Source organism: Trichechus manatus, unplaced genomic scaffold (genome assembly GCF_000243295.1).
Source record: "Trichechus manatus latirostris isolate Lorelei unplaced genomic scaffold, TriManLat1.0 scaffold00073, whole genome shotgun sequence".
In the NCBI taxonomy this organism is placed as follows: domain Eukaryota; kingdom Metazoa; phylum Chordata; class Mammalia; order Sirenia; family Trichechidae; genus Trichechus; species Trichechus manatus.
Genome location: NW_004444009.1, coordinates 10,515,729 through 10,536,374, shown reverse-complemented (window position 1 = coordinate 10,536,374; position 20,646 = coordinate 10,515,729). Strand labels below are relative to the sequence as shown.

Sequence of the window (20,646 nt, the reverse complement as noted above, 5' to 3'; positions counted from 1 at the left end):
ATGATAAACAGCAGATCAACTTTCAATCAATTTTATTATTGTTCGTAAATTCTCTATGTACAATGCATCCCCTTATTGTGGGCACCTGGCATGATCTGCTTCCCCAACCCCACCCTTGCTCCATCACTGCATCCACCAGAAATGTATAAGAATGCATGTTTCTCCACAACTTCACCAACAGTATTGTTGACTGTTTGGATTCTTGGTAGTATGGTAGGTGAGAAATGGTGTCTCAATGTTGTTTTAATTAGCATTTGTCTTTATATGAATGAGGTTGAGTATCTTTTTCCTAAGTTTAAAAGTCATTGCATTTCTTTTTCTGTGAACTGTCCATTTCTGTTGCCATTTTTTCTAGTGGCTTTTCCTCTCGCTTTTCAATTTATAAAAGAAGTTTAAATAGAAGGTATATTGGAAAGAAAAAGCAAGGCACTGTCTTTGACTCAGCTGACCATGTTTATGGGAAAGCTAACACACAACATGGTATTAACAGAAATCATTCTTTCCCGCTTTAAGGTGGCATATGCATGTTGCCTCCATACTGAGGAAATAAAACAACCTCACACCTACTAGCCTTGTAAACCCATGACTGATGAGGCAGTGCTTGTCAAATTGGACTCTGCTCCTTTATCTATTTTTATACACCGAAATTCCTCAGCAAATTTCTTTGAAGATATAATTCTGTTCTTAAAAAATTTTTTTAGACCATGTGTATAAAGTAAGAGGAAACATCAGCAGTTATTTTAAATTTTAGAATATACCATTGTAAAATGATGGGTACATAATTATGCCCGAAACAATTAGAAATCATTAATTTAATCAATCAAATCTGTTAAATTGGTTTCTTCACTGAATTAATAATTATCACATAAATATAGCCTTACTACTTAAACATTATTCATACTTTGATAAGAAAAACTGTGTTTTTCATTTTTGTAAAGTCAACTATGAATTTTATATCCCAGTTTTTCATTAAATGTTTATATTATAAATGTAAATAGCTTCCTAGAAACAGAACTGAACATTAAACTGTATTTCCATGTCTGAAAATTCCCTTTCAGTCAGTATTAATGTTTGTATCTTTGTCTTTAGATATGAACAAAGTATACCTACATTTTTGTTTGGGCTTTTTTTTTATCACTAACAACTATTTAATTTTTTTCTAATACGTCTTATTTTTGAAGGTTTTTTCCTAAAATCATCACATTCGACAATATAAAAATTCTTGATAACTAAGGATAATTTTCTCTTCAGTGATGACTTTTGTGTTGTAGCCCCTCTTTTAAATATGATAATATTCTTCAAGAGCTGAAAAAGTAGACTTGGGATTTTAATTTTAGACTTAAAATTGAAGTATCTGATGTTTACTGAGGTTAAGGCACAAATAAATCATATTTCTTGGAGAGTTTGTTGTTGTTAGATGCTGTCAAGTCAGTTCCTACTCATAGCAACCCTATGTAGAAGAGAATGAAACCACTGCCAGGTCCTGTGCCATCCTCACAGTTGTTATGTTTGAGTCCATTGTTGCAGCCACTGTGTCAATCCATCCCGTTGAGGGTCTTCCTCTTTTTCACTGACTCTCTGCATAAGCAAGCCTGCTGTCCTTTTCCAGGGACTGGTCCCCTCCTGAGTATTATAAAAGAGCCTTATAATGTCAGTAACAAGGTGATACGATCTTATAAGAAGAAGGTGTATGTTCTTGAGGAGCTACAAAGAAGATTTTGATGCTAGTGTTTACTTAAACTTACCACAGTCTTTTCCCAACCTAATGGTGATTAATTTCTCTCTATTTATAAAGCAGTAACTTTTGACTTCCTACCGTGGAAAATAAGGTGATTTATGGATTCTGCCTGCTCCCTTTATCTATTGGTCTTACCTTGACTTTGTCTCTGTTTTCTTTCTGGTGGGTCTCCTATTTGCTTTTCTTCATTACAGTAATAATACAATTTGCCCACCCGTACCCATTACTGTCAAGTTGATTCCAACTCATAGTGACCCTATGGGACAGAGTAGAACTGCGCCATAGGGTTTCCATTGCCGTAATCTTTACAGAAGCAGACTTGCCACATCTTTCTCCAGCAGAGTGGCTGGTGAGTTTGAACCACTGACCTTTTGGTTAGCAGCTGAGTGCTTAACCAGTGCACCACCAGGGCTCCTTAATTAACTTGCCCACAGCAGCTCTAAATTGTAGCGTTTTCATTTTATTTTTAGCTTTAGTCATAGAGTTCTGATTATTCCCTTCATTGTTCTCTGAAGAGAATGTTTCAAAAATTGTTGTTTTGAAAAACCTCCACTACCACCATGACTCCAAGAGTTTTGTTGCCAGGCAAATGGAGTAGATATTGCATTGTGTCTTTCACTTTGGAGTTGTCATTTTAATATCTTCTGATTTTGACTCTTTAAATAATACCAATTTTTTCTTTTGAAAAGCTTAGTGATCTCCCCACCCCCCAAAAAAAACAAACCCAAAAAACTAAAGAATTTAAATTTGTGTCTTTACGATGCTGTTGTTTATTTCCCTTTTACTTGGGGGTACGGCAAGCTTTTCAATTTCCAGTCTTATTTCTTTTTAATTTTTCAAAGTTTTCTTTAACTGTACTCCTTGGTTGTTGTTTTATTCATCCTCTTTTCTCCTTCAGGAACTCCTGTAATTCAAAGTTTCGATCTTTCCTCCCTCTGAAAAATCTGTGAGCATTTTACTTCGTGTCTTGGTTTACCTCTTACGTGCAGTGTATCTTTCTTGAGTCTGCCTCCTATTTCACCAGTCCAATTTTCTGCTGCATTGATTCTTCTATTACTGCTTCTACTGTCAATTTTAACTGGCTTCTAGCTAACTTTAACCTGTGCTAGCCTTAGTTCCCTCCAATGGTGCGCCTAGTCTCTACATTTTTGTCAGAAGAATCCATCTGTCCATGTCATTCCTTTGACAAAATCTTCAGTGACTTCTTCACTGGAGAGTAATGTTCTAACCCTTTAGTGTCATGATCAGAGCCTTCTGTGATCTGAGCTTCTTGCCAATCACTCTAGTCTTATAATCCCTTACCACTCTGCTTTGTATCCCATGCCTCCGTACATGGTCTTCCCACTGCCTAGAATGCCCTCTGTGCTCCCTTCCCTACCGTCCCCAGCCACACTCCCAACCTAGATTAACTGGCTCTCTCTACAGACACAGTTATTTATTCTCTCCTAGGTACATACTCTTGTGTACCTTGTGTATGCTTCTTAACTGGGTTTTGTAGTTTTTTGTGTATACTTTCCTGTGACACCATAAGCTCCTCCCAGGTAGGTAGAACTTTTTGATTTTTATATATTTAACGCTTAGCACAATGCTAGGTATTTTGTTTTATTACCTTCCTGTCTTTTTTTGGTTTTCTTTACTTTAAGGGAGAAGTTCACCTCTATCATGGGATCTTTCTTTCTTTTTTTAATAGGAAGTACATTTTATTGGAGTCCAGTTATTTAATTGTTTTTCCCTATCTGTGTTTTCTTATACATAATATCTTAAGTCACAATATAGTACTCAATCCCTGGGTCAGGGTTCAGGAACCAGTTCTGTTAGTGACCTGTTAAAGGCCCAATCACTGTTTATTTCAGTAATCAAATTATAGGCTTAGGTCAACCAGAGCTGACTTCTCTAACCTAATTGCTTGCCTCAAGCTGGGCTGGTGCTCAGCTTTGACAGTGTGTTCCCAGTTACTCAGCTCTGAGATTTGAAAGCCAGCTATACTCCTCCAGGGTGGTCTTTCTTTCCCATTTTTATTATTTACCTCCAATATTGTATTGTGTTCTGATTCTAAAACACTTAAGAAAGGGGTGGGGGGAACTTCATAGGTTTCTAAAAAATGAGACACTTCTGTTGTTTAAAAAAAAAAAAAAACCTTAAACAATACAGAAAAAAAGATGGAAGTAAAAACTCCAACATCTTGCCACTCAGAGGTAACCGTATTTTAGAACATATTTTTTGCATACATATGTGAAAGAAATGTGTGTGCCCTTTTCATAAATGGCATGGTGCACTAAAGCTGTTCTGCAGCTTGCTCCCTTTTTGCATCAATATCTTTTAACTTCTTCCTCATCATATACCCATTGCCCCACATATCTACCATGGCTGGATTTTTGTCAGTTACTGCCTATGAGCTAAAGACTCCCAATTTACAACTCTAAATTCAGGTCTTTTTGAATTCCGGATGCTTGTATGCAACAAGCTACTTGATATTTTCACATAGTGTCTGTCTTACTGACATCTCAAATAGAATGCTCCAAACTGTAATCTGATTTCCTGCCTCAATTCCCAAGCCTTTTCCTTCCTCATTCTATTTCTTTTCTTTAAATGGTACTTACGTTCACTCACTCAAGTTAGAAACCTGAAGTAATCTTTTTTTGCGTCTTTTTCCCATAATCTTCACATCAAGTAGCTCACCAAAGCTTATGGATTCTATCCACAAAACCACGTATATAGAAATATGAGGAGACCCTGTACTTAAGCTGTCCCTCAATTTTCAAAAGACAAAATTAAAAAAATATATATCCCTTTGATTAGGCAATATGAATCTAAAACTTTTAGGGATGTAATCACATTTTTACTTCTAAATGTTTAAATTATACATATATTTAAAGTAATAATTTAGAATTTTCCTTTATCTACTATTTCATGCAAAAATTTTATTCTAACTCTTCAACATGCATTTTTGGTATTTTGTCAACACTGGAATGAGTCATTGTTGTGGATGTAAATCCTAAACTCAATGCCTGTGGTTATAATCCCCTTTGGGAATGGGTTGTCTTTGTTACGTTGATGAGACAGCTTTAGTGTAGGGGTGTGTCTTGAGTCAATCTCTTACAAAATATAAAAGGAGCAGATTATGGAAGTAGAGATGGAGGAAGACAGATGCCAAGCCACATGGAGCTCTCCAAGGAACCAGGAAACAGAGGCTGAAGAGATGACAGAGAGAGAGTAGCATTCCCCAAGAGCCAGTGCCCTAAATTCGGATTTCTAGCCTTCTAAGCTATGAGAAAATAAATTTCTGTTTGTTAAAGCCATCCACTTGTGGTATTGCTGTTGTAGCAGCACTAGGTAACTAAGACAGTCATCTAACACAGTCTCCAGAGCATCTCCTCCTCCTTTTCATTTAAGTTGTCTGAGATACTGTGTTTTTTGAATCTGTGTATGATGCTGTTCCAGCCACAATTAGGACAGAATTTTTTCCCTAATTTTTCTGTTGGCATATATTCATGATCTCCGTAACCCAAGCACGGACTAGATCACTTTTTTCAAGTGATCGTTGAAAGGTTGCTGGACAGTGACATCTAACACATGCGATTGTGAAGTAATACCCAAGGGAGAACTACTAAATCTTCTCACTTTATTGGCCTTCTTCTTCGTCTTCATCTTTGTTTTCTTCGTTGTCTTCATCTTCTTCTACTTCATCTTCCCCTCCTCCTTCTTGCCTCCTCCTCCTCCTTTTTTTCTCTTACCAATTGTGTCACATTGTCTCTTGAAACAATTATTGGTTCAGGCAGAGAAGGTGTCTTCTCCAAACAGTACTTTGTGTTTTTTGAAAGTAAAAATAATCTATATATCATCCTGTAATCTGGGAGATTTTGTAAGGTTTAAATATAAAACAAGGAGCCCTGGTTGCTTAAGTGCTTGGCTGCTAACTGAAAGGTAAGATAACATCTTCTTCTAAGAATAGTGTATGGTATTGAAAAACTCTATACATAGGAAATATACGGTGAATCTTAAATCCATCTCCAATACTACTACTAACCTAAATCATCTCTCTCCTGGACAATGGCCCTCGCTTTTTAACTGTGTGCCTGATAGCTCTTCTTGATACCAGTCTCCTGTATACTTGCCACACAGTTATATTTTTCGTATGCTAGCCTAATTTTGTTACTTCTTTGCTTAAAACCCATCCATGCTATTTCTTGACTTCCTTTCCTGTTTACCTGGGAGCCATTTGGCTCCTACTCTTAACATATGAATTTACCAGCTTGGTGTAGGTGGTATATAGCCGTTTAGCTATTCAGGTGTTCGAGGAGGTAGGGGATAGGAAGGGAACTGGAGCCAAGGGCAGCTACATTTGGTGAGCTTTGGCTCTGTTTTTCTCTGAATTTTTCTGTCTGATGCTCTTAGGAGTTGGGGATTTCTGCCTTTCCATTGTGGGGCTCTGCAAAAGAGAGGAAGATCTTCAAAGAGAAGGATTGACACAGTGGCTGCAAAAATGGGTTCAAGCATAGCAACGATTGTGAGGATGGCACAGGACTGGGCAGAGTCTCGTTCTGTTGTACATAGGGTCACTATGAGTCGAAACCAACTTGACGGCACCTAACAACAATTGTGAGGAGCAAGGGTGGTGGTGATGCTCTTCTGATTTCAGCTGGTTCTTTCTGCTTCAGGGTGAACTGATGGTGAGTTAGCTGGTCACTTTGCAGCAGCTCATACACCTTTTGTTTTGTAGGTCAACATGTATCATTCCACTCTCAAAGTTACAGCTTTGAAGTAGGTTTGCCTACTGATATTACATCTCCTAGTTAAGAACCTTGAGCAAAAGAAAAACGACACTCTTGGCCTATCGGTTCCTTCAGTCCTGCCATGCCGTCCCATAGCCCACGTAAGCTGGGGATGTCAGTAGGCCATTCTGAATATTTTCTACTCAATCTCCAAAATGTAATGTGCTTATGAGCGTTGTATGTTACCTTCTGGCATTCTCTCATGTGGTCCAAATTGTTTTGTATTCTTAGGAGTTGATATTTGAATAGGCAGAGATTCATGTTTTTTCTCTCAATCTTTTATTATTTCTGATTTTGTTCTGTATCGAAGCAAAATTGTAAAGTGACTTATGCTGCCATGTTGCCCAGAAGACTCTCATTCAGTTCTTGAATCTAAGTTCAGGATTACCAAGTTGGATAAGGTCATTTCCTACCCTTGATTATGGTTCATACAGTGTAATTTCTTAATTCTGACTAACTGATGTGAAAATTGATAGACCTTCTCATTGTCATTTGGAATAGGTTCATTTCTTGTCATCGTTTTAGTAAGGTGGTACAGATTTTTTTTTTTCTTTTTCGTATCCTTTCACGGGAAATGAGAGGCTAGAGATCCCCTGATACTTCCATTTATGTTGACATCTTTCTAGAAGGTCCTGATTCACTCAATTTATGGTTGGGGTAAGTGGGGAGAGGATTTTTAATGGAGGAATCTGAATAAGGGAATATGCATAGAAGTAGCCATTTATTCCCTAAACTTTCTTTGGAATTTTGGTACATTTTCAATAACCACATTTTGTAAGAATAATATTAAAAAATTATTTTAAATGTGTTATTGATTAAAAATAGACATTGGAAATGGAAAATACTAAAATTGTTTTATTTGTTGAATGAATGTTGACTGTCCCTGGACTTGTATCACTATTGATGTGTAATATAGTTTTTAGGACCTTTAACCATCTAATTTTGAAAATTTCTAAGGATTAGTGTAAATTTCTATCTTTGAAAGCTATCAGAGAAAAAGAGGCTATTAAAGTGGTCCTTTAGTAGTGGTTAATTATATCAGACAACTGCTTGAACTCAGAAATTGTTTACATAATGATGGCCTTTAAAATGAAATCTGAATTCTCCAATGATCATCTTTTTCAGGTCAGACTTCTCATCAAGTACATCTGTATTCCCTTTTAGCTATCCCTCTATCTGCTGTTATAATGAAACATCAGCAACAGATCTTCCACCTCAAGTTCTGGACATTCTGTTAAAGTGCATAGCTTTGATTTGCAAAGTCTACTGATCCCAGTTATTCTGATTTCAGGGAAAATGACAGGGCACAATAGATGGCTTTGTACCCTCCTGTCAAAAGGATGAAGCATTAATAGTATGACTCAGTTATTGGTGTGCCAACCAGGCACTGGTTATCTGGCATTATGACAGGTTTGCTAATGATTCCTGACATGAGTATCACAAAGAAAAAAACTGTAAATAGCCTTAGGATAGCACTTTAAAAATACTACTTTTCTTTAAGTACTAAATCTACATAAGCCCATCAAATAAAAGCTTCAAGAAGAAAACACTTGCTTTTGATAGTTTTTTTTTTCTCCTCTGTTCTGCTATCAAAGTTCCATCTTACTTAGCTCTTCCTGATATGTGACCTTGTAAGAGAAAATTGTGGTGATTTTGTTGTTGTCTTTGTTAGAATGATGATTTTAATTCCATAGCTTGTTTATGAATTGACTGAGAGTTTGTTAGGAGCAAAATGGTTGCAATTTAACCTAGATAGAGTAAAATTAATACTTATTTTGAAGACAAATAACTAAAGGAAAACCACACAAATAGTCTCAGCTTTCCTACAGAACTTTTGCAAGTTTTTAGTCATAATGGCCCACAAAGTTAGGCTTCCTTTTTTGCTAATGACCTTTGAAGGGCACAGTTTTTAAAAATATCATTTCCTTTTAGTTTCCAGAAGTTTTTTTTTCTCTTTCTATCATTATAGTAATAGATCTTTACTGTAGAAAATTTGAAAATACAAAACTATGAAGAAAAAAATTTTTAAAGAAATAATATTTTTTAAAAACCACTCAATAATTATATCCTGTGATAATAATTCAAGTATTATTAAGTGTTTAACTATGAGTTTGCATATCCTCAGATATGTTTCAAATTGGGACCACACTGGATATTCTATTTTGTAACTTTGTTTTGTTTTTTTTTTCTTTTTTCATTTAAAATATGTCACGAGCATTTGACCACATCGATGTATATCAAAACATTACTTTTAAACGGTGCTACTTAATGAAAGGATTCTTTGTCTTTGAGGTCTACAGTAAAAGTACTTTCCTTAGATGAATTCAGTCAAAAACTCTATCAGTATAGTAATCACTTTATTTACAGTATCGTTTTGGTATGTTTAAGAGAAGTGTTTATTCAGCACTGTGGATATGCTGTGCAGGAAAGAGAAATTAACAAAACATGGTTCCTGAGTTCACACAGGCTTAAGATTCAGCAGGGAAGGCAGACATGTGCCCCAGTGTTCTGTGGCAAGGACCAGCAGGGAGGAGAACAGGAGCTTCTTAATGTGAACTTCAGAGTTCTGCCTGGATGTCGGCGTCAAAGAGCAGGTGGACAAGTGGTCAGTGTGCCAGTCTTTTGCTCTAAAAGTACTTATATGTATACAGCACCGTGGTGCCCAGGTAGAGTAGACATAAACTGAAACCAGTAGGGGAAATAGTTGGGTGTGGAATCTAGCAGGGTAGGGCAGGGTGTTAACAGGACTGGTATAGTTACCTCAGAAGTAAGGACATACATATACAGTAGGTACAGCGGCATTTTCCTCCAAGGCACCAACTCTTTTTCTTTATAACTCGGATCCCTAGTCATGCGTCTGAGAGTTTTTTAGAGAACTGATTACGATTTGCAAATATAGCATCCATGGAAATACTTGGTTTATTTAAACAAATAAAAATTATTTAAAAAAAAGTATACAGCATAATGGATTTTATTTAAGTATAATATGAATATAATGAAGCAGTTTTGATGCTGCATTAATATGGAATTCTGCCTGTAATAAATATTGTTAGACATTTTGGAATGTAATGTTTTAGGTACATTTCAGGAATTTTTCAGATGTATAGGCTACTTCAAACAAAGAGTACTTTCTTTAGCTATTTTCCCAGTTTTTCTAATTGTCAAGTGCATTAAAATAATAATAATAATACAGAAGAGAGGAAGGAAGGGCAAGTGCAAAAGAAGGAAGGAAGGAAACTTTTCTACGGATGTGCAGGGAAGGAACCAGGTGTGCAGTAGCAGACTTGACCTTAAAATGCCAGCCGTGTTGGACCCTGGGTGGTAGATGAAATCTGGCCAATGTATTTATGACGGCTGCTTCCAGGAACCTGTGGCGAATGGACACTTGCATTTTAACCTCTACTGTTACCATAATTTGTAATATAAAGGAAGAATGTGAACTCTTCAGCAGACTTTCTCTTGACTAGTGAGGTGGTGACAATATTATGCAGAAAATGACAACATTGCTTGATTGCTTCAGTCCCATGTTTCTTCAAAATGTAGCTCTGCAACTCCTGAAAAATGACCTGTTTTAAAAACTAAAATGGCTGAGGAGATTCCACAATATTTAATGCTTTTCAAACTTGGGACTTGACAAGAATTTAATTACATAAATTATTTTAAAAATTCATCAAGTTCCTGCTTGTCTGCCAAGAGAGTGACGTACTTAAAGAATTATGTCTTCTAAGTTTGTAATACACTCTTACAGATAGAAGACAGAATAGAAATACGAGATGGCTTTTGAACACAAATATGGAAAAGAGGTGGGCAGTAAGAACATGTCCATAGTTAGCATATATCAATTATGAACAGCTTTTGTGTCAGTCCTGGGTTAGTTGAGGTGATTAGCATCATTTTAAATTACTGTTACAAGATTCTGCTCAACTCAGTGGTCCCTTCGAACTTCTTGAGTCTCAACTTGTGTAAACTCCTCCTCATCTTCTTAGAGCCAGTTATACTGGATTTCTTTCAGTTCCTCTAAGCGCTATGTCCTTTACCACCTCGATGACCTTTTCGTGTCCTGTTCTCTATATCAACCCTCCTGCCCTTTTGCCTAGCTAGCTCCTGTTTATCCTTCAGATTTCAGCTCCAATGCCACTTATTCAGTGAAGTCTTCCAATTTAGGATCTAGGTTATAGATTCCTACAGTACCCTGTCCTTCTCTCTCACAGTGCTCCCACATTTGATATTTCTTCTTTAATGTTGGTCTTCCCTGTAAGACTGTAAGTCCCATTGTGTGCACTTGGATTCAATTCTTTATTCCCAAGTGCCTTCTTCTGAGGACTTAGTAAACATTTGTTTACACAATAAATGTGATTGTTGCTTAGAAGGATAGGCATTTATGAAACAGTGAGCTTATACTCTTATAAGCTTATGCAAAGAAATAAATTCACTGAAAGGGTTTCTCTGCCGACCCTGGGCAGGGCAAAGTTAAGCGCTTGACTGCTTACTAAAAGGTCAGTGGTTTGAACTCCCCCAGAGGTGCCTCGGAAGACAGGCCTGGTATGCTGCTTATGAAAGGTCATAGCCTTGTAAACTCTATGGAGTAGTTCCACTCTGCACACGTGGAGTCTCCATGAGTCAGAATCAGCTGGATGGCAACTAATAGCAACAACAACTATACATATAAATATGTATATGTATGTATGTATATATATATGTGTGTGTGTGTGTATGTATAGTTCTTCAATTCAAGTATATATATATATATAGAGAGAGAAAAAAGCAGTCTAGCACAGTGCTTATTTACAGCGCAGGTTCTAGAGCCAGATTGCCTGGATTCAGACCCTAAGTCTGCCACTTACTAACTGTATAACCTTGGCCAAGTTACTTAACTTTTCTATACCGCCGCTTTTTATCTGTGAAATGGAGATAACAATAGCACCTACCTCAAAGGTTGTCATGAGGATAAAGTGAGTTAAAACATAAAATTCTTAGAGAATACCTGACACGTATTATTCACAGTGGGTTCTGAATAAGTATTAGCTATAATAATAAATCCTAAAATAACATAGTTGTCAGTGTTCTCTTTTTATTTCCCATTCTCTTTTCCATTCCCACACCTTCCCCCTAGAAAGAGTAGAAAGGACTTTTTTTGGTCTGCTTTAGACTTGTTATCCCCAGTAGAGCTAGAAGACAATAGATTTGAATGATTAATTTAGCAAGGTAATCAGGTACCATATTGTGAATACATTTAAAAATGTTAATAAATAACAGAATTTGAGAGTTTGGCATATAAGCTATAATTCAAATATACTTTCAAAGACTTATAGCACGTGCCACTTTAATGAAGAATTTAATTTAGCATTTTGAGAGAGTCAAAATCCATTTCATTGTTTAAGAAACACAGTTTAAGATAAAGTTGTATATAGACTATTAAAGAGTGTTATATAAGTTAAGTTAGTATTGTCTTCTAAAGTTTCATGTATTTGAAGATTAAAAAAAAACCCGTTGCTGTCGAGTCGATTCTGACTCATAGCGACCCCATAGGACAGAGTAGAACTACCCCATAGGACAGAGTAGAACTGCCCCATAGGATTTCCAAGGAGCAGCTGGTGAAGTCAAACTGCCAACCTTTCTATTAGCCGCCAAGTTCTTAACGACTACACCACCAGGGCTCCAATGGAGAGGGTCAAATGAACGGTTGAAAATATAAAATTAAGCTCATTCATTCATTCTATGTGCTAAATACTGGGGCATCTATGAAAACAAGCCACGGCGTTGGCCCTCACATAGCTTACCAACTTATGTGTTTAACAACTGTATAAGATATTTTTAATAACTTTTGTGCCATAGAGTATATTTTACTATGAAATGTGTAGATACTGATTACCTAGAAAAGCTTTGTTCGGTTCCATTTACAGTTTCACAAACAAGTTGACTACAGTTTGTTCAAGACCCCCTGCCTTGAACCAAGGAGCCAGACTAGAGTTAAGTTTATATGAATCTTTTTCACCACTTTGATGAAGCCTTCTTACTGCTGTAGAGCTCAAGAGGTGGCAGAAGCAGTAAGATACACTGCTATTCTGAGTCTAGGTCTAATGAGAAAGGAATTGTTAGTGACATTAGTTGTGTTGAGCTAGTTATATTGAATAGTTTATTGGGGAGAGTCACCAGGCCATTTTATTGTCATCATAGTAAGGAAGATAACTGGGACATGGTTATGCCCATAATTTGCCCTTGAGGAAACAGATTTCAGAAAGTTTATAGCATCTGTAGGTGTGGTTCCAAGACAAGACATTTCTAAAAGAAAAGTCATGCCAAGAAACTTGTGGATGCACAAAATGCTCTGAGCAGCTCAGGTTTCTTAAAGGATGTGTATGATTGACAGATGGAAGGAACATATAATCATCACCCAGGTATACAGAGCTAAGTGTTGTTATTGTTGTTAGTCGCCATCGACTCGATTCCAACAAATAGCCCACGTGACAGAGTAGAACTACCCCACAGAGTTCTCTAGGCTGTGATCTTTATGGGAGCAGATCACCAGCTCTTTTCTCCCACAGAGCCTTTAGGTGGGTTCAAACCACCAATCTTTCAGTTAGCTGCTGAGTGCTTAACCATTGCACCACCAGGACTCCTTACCTTATGTATAACAAAACAAAAGATTGCCCAATCCTTCACCATCATCATGATTGTTGGTATACTTGAGTCCATTGTTGTGCCTATTGTGTAGTACTTTCCAATCTAGGGGGCTCATCTTCTAGCACTACATTGGAAAATATTCTGCTGTGATCCATAAAGCTTTCATTGTCTAATTTTTGGAAGTAGATCGCCAGGTCTTTCTTCCTAGTCTGTCTTAGACTGGAAACTCTGCTAAAACCTGTCCACCATGAGTGACCCTGCTGGTGTTTGAAATACCAGTGGCATAGCTTCCAGCATCACAGCAACACGCAGGCCACCACAATATGACCAAGTGACAGAAGGGTGATGGGCAGTGCTAAGTCGACTTTAAGAAATAAACATTTAAGAATTTTCTTTTCAATAGGCCAGAGCTCAAAAGGAGCTAAGGCTCACCAAAATGCTTCACAGTGCAAAAATAAGGAAGAGGTAGGCTCACTGTCTGAAAAAGATGTTCTTCTTGTTAACTGTTGACAGAGAGAATCAGACCTACATGGTTCTTCTTTGCTTCTATAATCTTCAACTAGGATGATTACTTTTCCAAGGTAAAACGAACAACCTGAAATGGGAGTACAAAGCAGAGCTAAATCCCCCCAAAAGATGAGAAGATAGTATCATTCACTTTAAATGAATTTAAGTTTTCAGGACTCAAATGAATTGCCTCCGGGGAGTTGAAGGGACTCTCCGATATGATCTCAGGGCTATTGTCAGTAATCTCTGTGAAATTATGGAGAATGTGGGAAGTGCCAGGAGACTGGAGAGAGACAAATGTCCCAGTTTCCAAAAGGGAGAAAGGTAGATTGTGAAAACTTTAGTTCATCTTCCCTAACTTTAAGCTGTGGCGACACTTGAAGAAATTTTAAAATATACGTATAGATATACACACAGAGAGAGAGATTGAGTATTTCTAAAAACAAGACATGCCAAACTGCTGTCATTTCTCTTCTTCTTTTATAATTACTACTGGTTAGATATTAGTAGAGGCATGTTGTATCTTGTCTGTAGCAAGTGTTTGACAAAGTCTTCTAGATTATCCTTGTGGAAAAGATGATGAAATGTTGGCAATTAGATTGATTTACAGCTGGTTTTACGACCACACCCATTGCTGTATGCCACAGGATTTATCTAAATAATAGCCAGTTACTCTATACACCGATTCTTCAAGGGAAACTTGAAGTAAATGTTAATTTGCGTATTTTCAGAAAGTGTGGATTTGTAGTTATGAGTCCTTTTGACATTGAATGTTCTTTGTACATTGAAACTTGAGAGCCTGAATTTATTCATATGATTGAGAGATCAGTTATAGACTTTTTCCCACCTGAGCTGTATTTCTAAGATATATAGATCAATTTTAATTTCTTTGAGACCCCTAGAAATCCTCTTCTTATTTCCCATTTTCCCCCACAAATAAGAGAAAGTCCTTTACTCTCTTATTTATTCACCTTGTATTTCAGAATCAGGCAAGTGGGCAGAAAATACCTGTTCAGTCCTACAACAGGCAGAAGGCCCTGAGGTAGGGCTTAGTTTGGCCTTTTTGAACAGCAGAAGACAGCCAGTGTGGGTGGAGTCTAGTTTAAGAAGGGGAAGAGTTAACAAAACAGGGTCAGAGATAGCCTGAGCCAGAAAGTGTAGGGCCTTTTAGGCCCTGTTTAGGAGTTTGGATTTTATTCCAAGTACAATGAAAAGTCATTGGGCTGCTTTAAACAGAGTAGTGATGGTCTGAATTATACTTTAAATCTCATTCTAGCTGCTGTGTGAATGGTGGGAGCAGGAGAGAGGCAAGAATGGATGCAGAGAGGTTGATTAGAAGGCTTTTATAGAATTCCAGAAGGGAAATGATGGTGGCTTAGACTAGGGTGATGATAGTGGAAATAGAAGTGGGCAGTATAGAATATATTTTGGAGGTAGAAGTGGCAAAAATTACTTATGGATTTGATCTGGTAGATAGAAGTGAAAAACAGAAAGCAAGGATGACTTCTAGGTTTTGGGATTGTTGTACTGGGTTGATGGTGCTGTTATTTACTAAAATGAGGAAGACTGAGGGAGAGGAAAACATTAGGGGAATGTGGAATTAAGAGTTCTGTTTTGGCTATCTGAAGTTTGAAGTGCTTATTTGATTTCCAAATATATCTGCGGTATATATGAATGCGTTTGATTAGTTTGGAGCTTGATGGAGAGAGGTCAAGAATCGAGACATGATATGAATTTGGAAGTTATCAGTAAATAGATGGTGTTAAATGCCCTGGGACTGAATGAATTTCCTTGGATATTTGTCATATTCCCTGACCAATCCCTTCTTCCTCCCCTACCTTGTAAAATTATGCTCTTAATATATTGCAGGTACATATTTTAACTATAGTACCTATAATAACTTGCATTAATTTTCTTCTTCGTGAAATATTTTTGTTTCGTTTTCCTGTTAATAGCTAAATGGTTTAAGGTATTCAATCACTTGCTTCTATATTTAACTGGAGATCTAACAGTAGTGTGTTTTGTTTTTTGTAGGCAAAGTCATTAATAAAGATTTGCGACATTACCTGAGTCTTCAGTTTCAGAAAGGATCAATTGACCACAAACTGCAGCAAGTGATCAGAGATAATCTCTACTTGAGAACCATTCCATGTAAGTGTGTGATGCAATAAAAGAAATGAGGCAGAAGTATCCTTGCTTAATTAAACATCTAGAAATAATTCAGTAGAGTATGTATCTCACATGAAATTGTAAAGACTAAGTTGGGAGACAAGAATGAAACAAAAATTGTATAATGAAATAAATTTTAAGAAAACTTCAGAATTTTTGCTTTTATAAGTAGAAAAAATGGTATATTTTCTATTGTGACTTTTTAAAAAGTGATTACTAGAATTTAAGAATATATGTTTACATGTTGCTGACTGGACTTTAAGGTGTCTTGTGGCACAGTGGTTAAAGTGCTCGGCTGCTACTGAAAGGTTGGCAGTTCGAACCCACCAACCACTCTGTGGGAGAAAGATGTGGCAGTCTGCTTCCATAAAGATCACAGCCTTGGAAACCCTATGGGGCAATTCTGCTCCATCATACAGGGCTGCTATGAGTTGGAATCGACTTGCTGGCTGTGGTTTTTTTTTTTTTTTTTAAACTGGACTTTATTCCTGTAAATCAGTTCTTGAAACCTATGTATAAGAAATTTTTGGCTCTCAGTGGCTTGTATACTGAGAACAAATTATTTTGTATGACTTATTAGAACATTACTAGTCTTAAAATCTGTCCCCTCTCCAAAGGAAAAAAAGGATGAAAAGGAAGAAGCGTGTAGTGCCTTCTTTGTGGCAATCTATTTTGAACTTTTATCTAGATGTTGATGAATCTATTCCAGGTAGTTTTCAGAAGACTTGATTGCTGTGTAATGATTTTTTTCTTTGTTTTTAAACACTCTGCTGTCCTAGTTTTGCAGTTTCTCCTCTGTGAGAGTTTGTCCTAGAAAGGAACTATAGTTTGTTTAGTTTCAAATCATAGGATTCAGAGCCCTTTGAGATCTTATAGAACCTCTTAGCTCAGTCACAAATTGAAGTGTCCAAAAACTCCTTCAAGAGCCTAGAAGCAATGACCCATCAGTAGCAGTTAGCCCACGTAGTGGTCACATGTTGTCTCTAAATATCATTTTTTCTTAACAAACACCAGGCCTTCTTGGAAAAAATTCTGATTTTAGGCCTAGGGGAAGTATAAGATGAGCTTGGAAAGTCTAATTGCACCAGAAAGTATGTAAATGCTTAAAAAATTATGAGAACATGTCAGAAGGACACATGAGCCAGCTAGAAGGGGTACCCACTGACAAAATCTGTGAAACAATTTGAGCAAGGGAATTAAAAAGAGAGAGACTTCTATTGTTTTCAGACATTGTACTACAAAGAGAACAGTAGTTCTACCTTCTGAGAGAAAGGTAAAGCTGACTATCAACAGCAGAGGAGTCCTGTGGTTTCCTCAACTTTGTGATTGGAGGTACTTACTGGACCACAGCACAGGGAGGGAGAGCCAAGGCAGAATACAGCAAACTCTGAGTTGAAGGGACAGAAATCTACATTCAAGAAGTCTGAGGTTTCTGGAATTTGCAGAACAGAGTGTCAGGAGAGGAGGGAGCTGTGAAGAACAGGAGCTCAAGCAATGTACACAGGTATCCCTCTGAGCCTGTTGCTGAATACCAAGCTAAGATGTGTAGGATGAGACTTCATGAAGTTAGGCAAAGAACTCTTTGAGAACTGTAAGGTTTAACAATTCCTAGAGCTTACACAAGGCTGAGAGACCGTTGAGTTCTAACCAGCCTGAGTGGACAGACCCCATAGGGGTCACACTTAGTCGAACTGCTAAAATAACCATAAAGTCAGCTCCTCTAGGCTTGCTTTAACAAAGCTTAATTAAGTAAACCCCCAAAGGATTAAGCTGATATGCATGTAATTTAACTGCTAGCAAAAAAAAAAGTTAGCACTCTAGAAAGGAAGACAACAAAATCATGTACTGAATAACACAATAGTCACAATGTTCTACATCTCATAAAACAAAACAAAATAAAACTATTAGACATAAAAAAGAGAAAAAAAAGTGACCCGTAATCAAAAGAAAAGTCAGCTAATAGGAGAGGGGGGTTAGAAATTACACAAAATGATGGTATTACCATACTAGGAATTTAAGAGTTATTGTAAGTATGCTCAGGACCTAATCGATAATATGAACATAATGAAGAGAAAAGGGAATACACCCTGTCCTCACTTATAAACATGGTTAGACTCCAAAGACCAGGTCGTTATGTGAAAATCAGCGTTATGCAAAAATGGAGGTTGACCACATCAGATCACAAAATGGAAGATGACTACATCATTACACAACTGCCAAATTACATCATTACATAACTGCCAAATTACATCACCAGATAAACTTTAACCATCAAAGCCAGCATTACTCTCACCTCGCACCTTGGTGTTCATTGCTGTCAGACATACATTGTTAATGTGCAAAATAATAGGATAGTAAATATGAAATGTTGGATAACAAGATAGTCAATCAGTGAGGAGAGAAAACAAACAAAAAACAATATCCGTTGCCATCAAGTGGATTCCAACTTATAGTGACCCTATACAACAGAATAGAACTACCCCTTAGGGTTTCCAAGGAGCGACTGATGGATTTGAACTGTTGCCCTTTTGGTTAGCAGCCAAGTTCTTAATCATTGTGCAACCAGGGCTCCAAGTGAGGAAAAAGTGTATATAAAAGAGAACTAAGTGGAACTTCAAAAATTCACTGGATGTGCTTAACAGCAGATTAGAAACTTCAGAAGAAAAGACCAGTAAACTTGAAGACATAGCAGTATAAACTAATCAAACTGAAGCACAAAGAGGAAAACCACTGAAAAAATGAACTTTTTTAAGCAACAAAGTAAAAAGAGAGACTTCTGCTATGAAGGACTAACTGGTACTGGATTCTCCCTCCTATTGATGATAAAGGAATCAGTTTATCTAAAGAATATAACTATCCTAAATGTGTATACACTGCCTGGTGACACAGTGGTGAAAGCGCTTGGCTGCTAACCAAAAGGTCAGTGGTTCGAACTCAGCAGTTGTTCCACAGAAGAAAGATGTGTCAGTCTGCTTCTCTAAAGATTTACAGCCTTGGAAACCCTATGGAGCAGTTCTGCTCTATCCTATAGGGTCATTATGAGTCAGAGCTGACTCGATGGCAGTGGGTTAAATGTGTATACACCTAATAACAGAGCTTCAAAATACATGAAACAGAGACTTCTGGGCAACATGGCGCTCTAGGCAGAAGCACCATGCCATCCCTCTACAGCAAAGATCAAAAAACTAGGCCAAACAGAGAAAACAGCAATTCTTAAACACTAATGATCAAATGAAGGAATAAAGAATTCAAGCAAATACCAAATGGAACAAGAAACCGACAGAGAACAGTGCACAAGGAGAGATACATGCAGAGGTCCCCTATCAGCTAACGCAGCACAGATCCGCCATCTTGGACTCCTATCAGAGACCAGCGAACAGTGGGTATGAAAAAGCAGCTTCACAGAGCTTCCAGCAAGAGACAAAACAACCAGTAACCAGTGATATATGCTTTCCCACCCCCTACCCTTCTTCACCCCCACTCGGCCTCCTCTGCTTCCCATGGCCACAGTCTCTTGGCCAGTAAGCACTGGCTGCTTGGATTCCACCCGGCTGCACTTGCCAACTCCCTGAGTGCCATCTGATGGCTGCTGGTGTTGCTTTTTCCCGCTTCTTTTGATTTCTTCCTTACCTCTCACCACCTCCCTTTCCTTTCTGTCAAATACCTGGCTCCGTGCACCGTTTTTGCTTCTTCCTGAAAGGCTGTGAAACTCCGCTTGAATGTGAAAATGCTTCCCGGTCCATGCTGCCATGCTGGTGGGATCCCGGGGCTTTTTTTGTTTGTTTGTTTTGAATTGTTTGTTTCTTTTATTTTTCTTTTCTTGAATTGGGAGCCCATTCTAGCCGAGCAGTACTGCGCAGCTTGGGACCTACCCCTTAGTTTGTGCAGGCACACAGGGGATCCCTGAGGGCATTTCTTTTTTCATGAATATTTTTCCGTTTTTTGGGGCATGTTTCTTCTTCATTTTTTAAATTAATTTGTTTTGTTTTCTTTTCCCCCTTTTTCCCTTTTTGTCTTTCTTCATTACTAAGTTTCTCATCTCTTTATACCTTCCTTCTCTTCCTGTCCCTTGAATACCTGGCACTGAGTGACACCTCTACGCCTTCTAGCCAGGCTGTACTTCAGCACCTGGGAGCAACTTCCCCAGGCCTTGTAGCTACACCGGTGGGATCCCTGGGAGCTTTTCTTTTCTTTTTTCTTTCTAATTTTTATTTATTCATTTTTTCTTTTCTTTTCTTTCTTCTTCTCCTTTTTGTTTTTCTCCATTTCATAGTCTCTCATCTCTCCACTCCAGCAGCAAGCTCCCCCAGCAGTCTTTTTTGTTTGTATGTTTTTGCCTCCTGTCCCTCCTCATTCTCCTCTCTCCCATTCCCATCTTAGCTCCACACATCACAATCCCCCCCCAATCCATCCTGCCTACCTGCACTGTGCGCTTAACATCACACCACCAAGCAGCAGAGGCACGCCCTACCGGAACCTGCTCTGCACTGAATACCAGCCCACCCTAGTGGCCATACTAAGTGCCACAAACAACCCATCCCAGCAACTCTTCAGCTAGACATGCCTTGCTGTACCATACCTGAGTGACTGACCCTGCCAATTGGAGAAGGAGGCGAAAAGTATCGTGCCCACAGAAGAACAAACAAGAAAGAACACATAGCCGGCCTGCTCAGACATAGCCAAATTAAAAAAAAAAAAAAGAAACAAACAAATCTACAACCAGTAAACGACGAAGATTACTAGTGAATGCCCCAAAGACAGCAGACAATATCAAAACATTTACAAAAACAGGACAGGATGGTTCCAGTAGGCTTCCAAACTAAAACACCAGATGAC

General features: G+C 37.8%; 1 protein-coding gene across 1 annotated transcript in view; it reads left to right on the top strand.

Moving 5' to 3' along the window:
* MAGI3 (membrane associated guanylate kinase, WW and PDZ domain containing 3) overlaps nt 1-20,646 on the top strand; it is a 250,383-nt gene that overhangs the window by 132,775 nt on the left and 96,962 nt on the right. Inside the window, exon 2 of the mRNA XM_004380440.3 lies at nt 15,676-15,792. Within this exon, the coding sequence (XP_004380497.1) occupies nt 15,676-15,792 (117 nt within the window). The remainder of the gene's footprint in view (nt 1-15,675; nt 15,793-20,646) is intronic.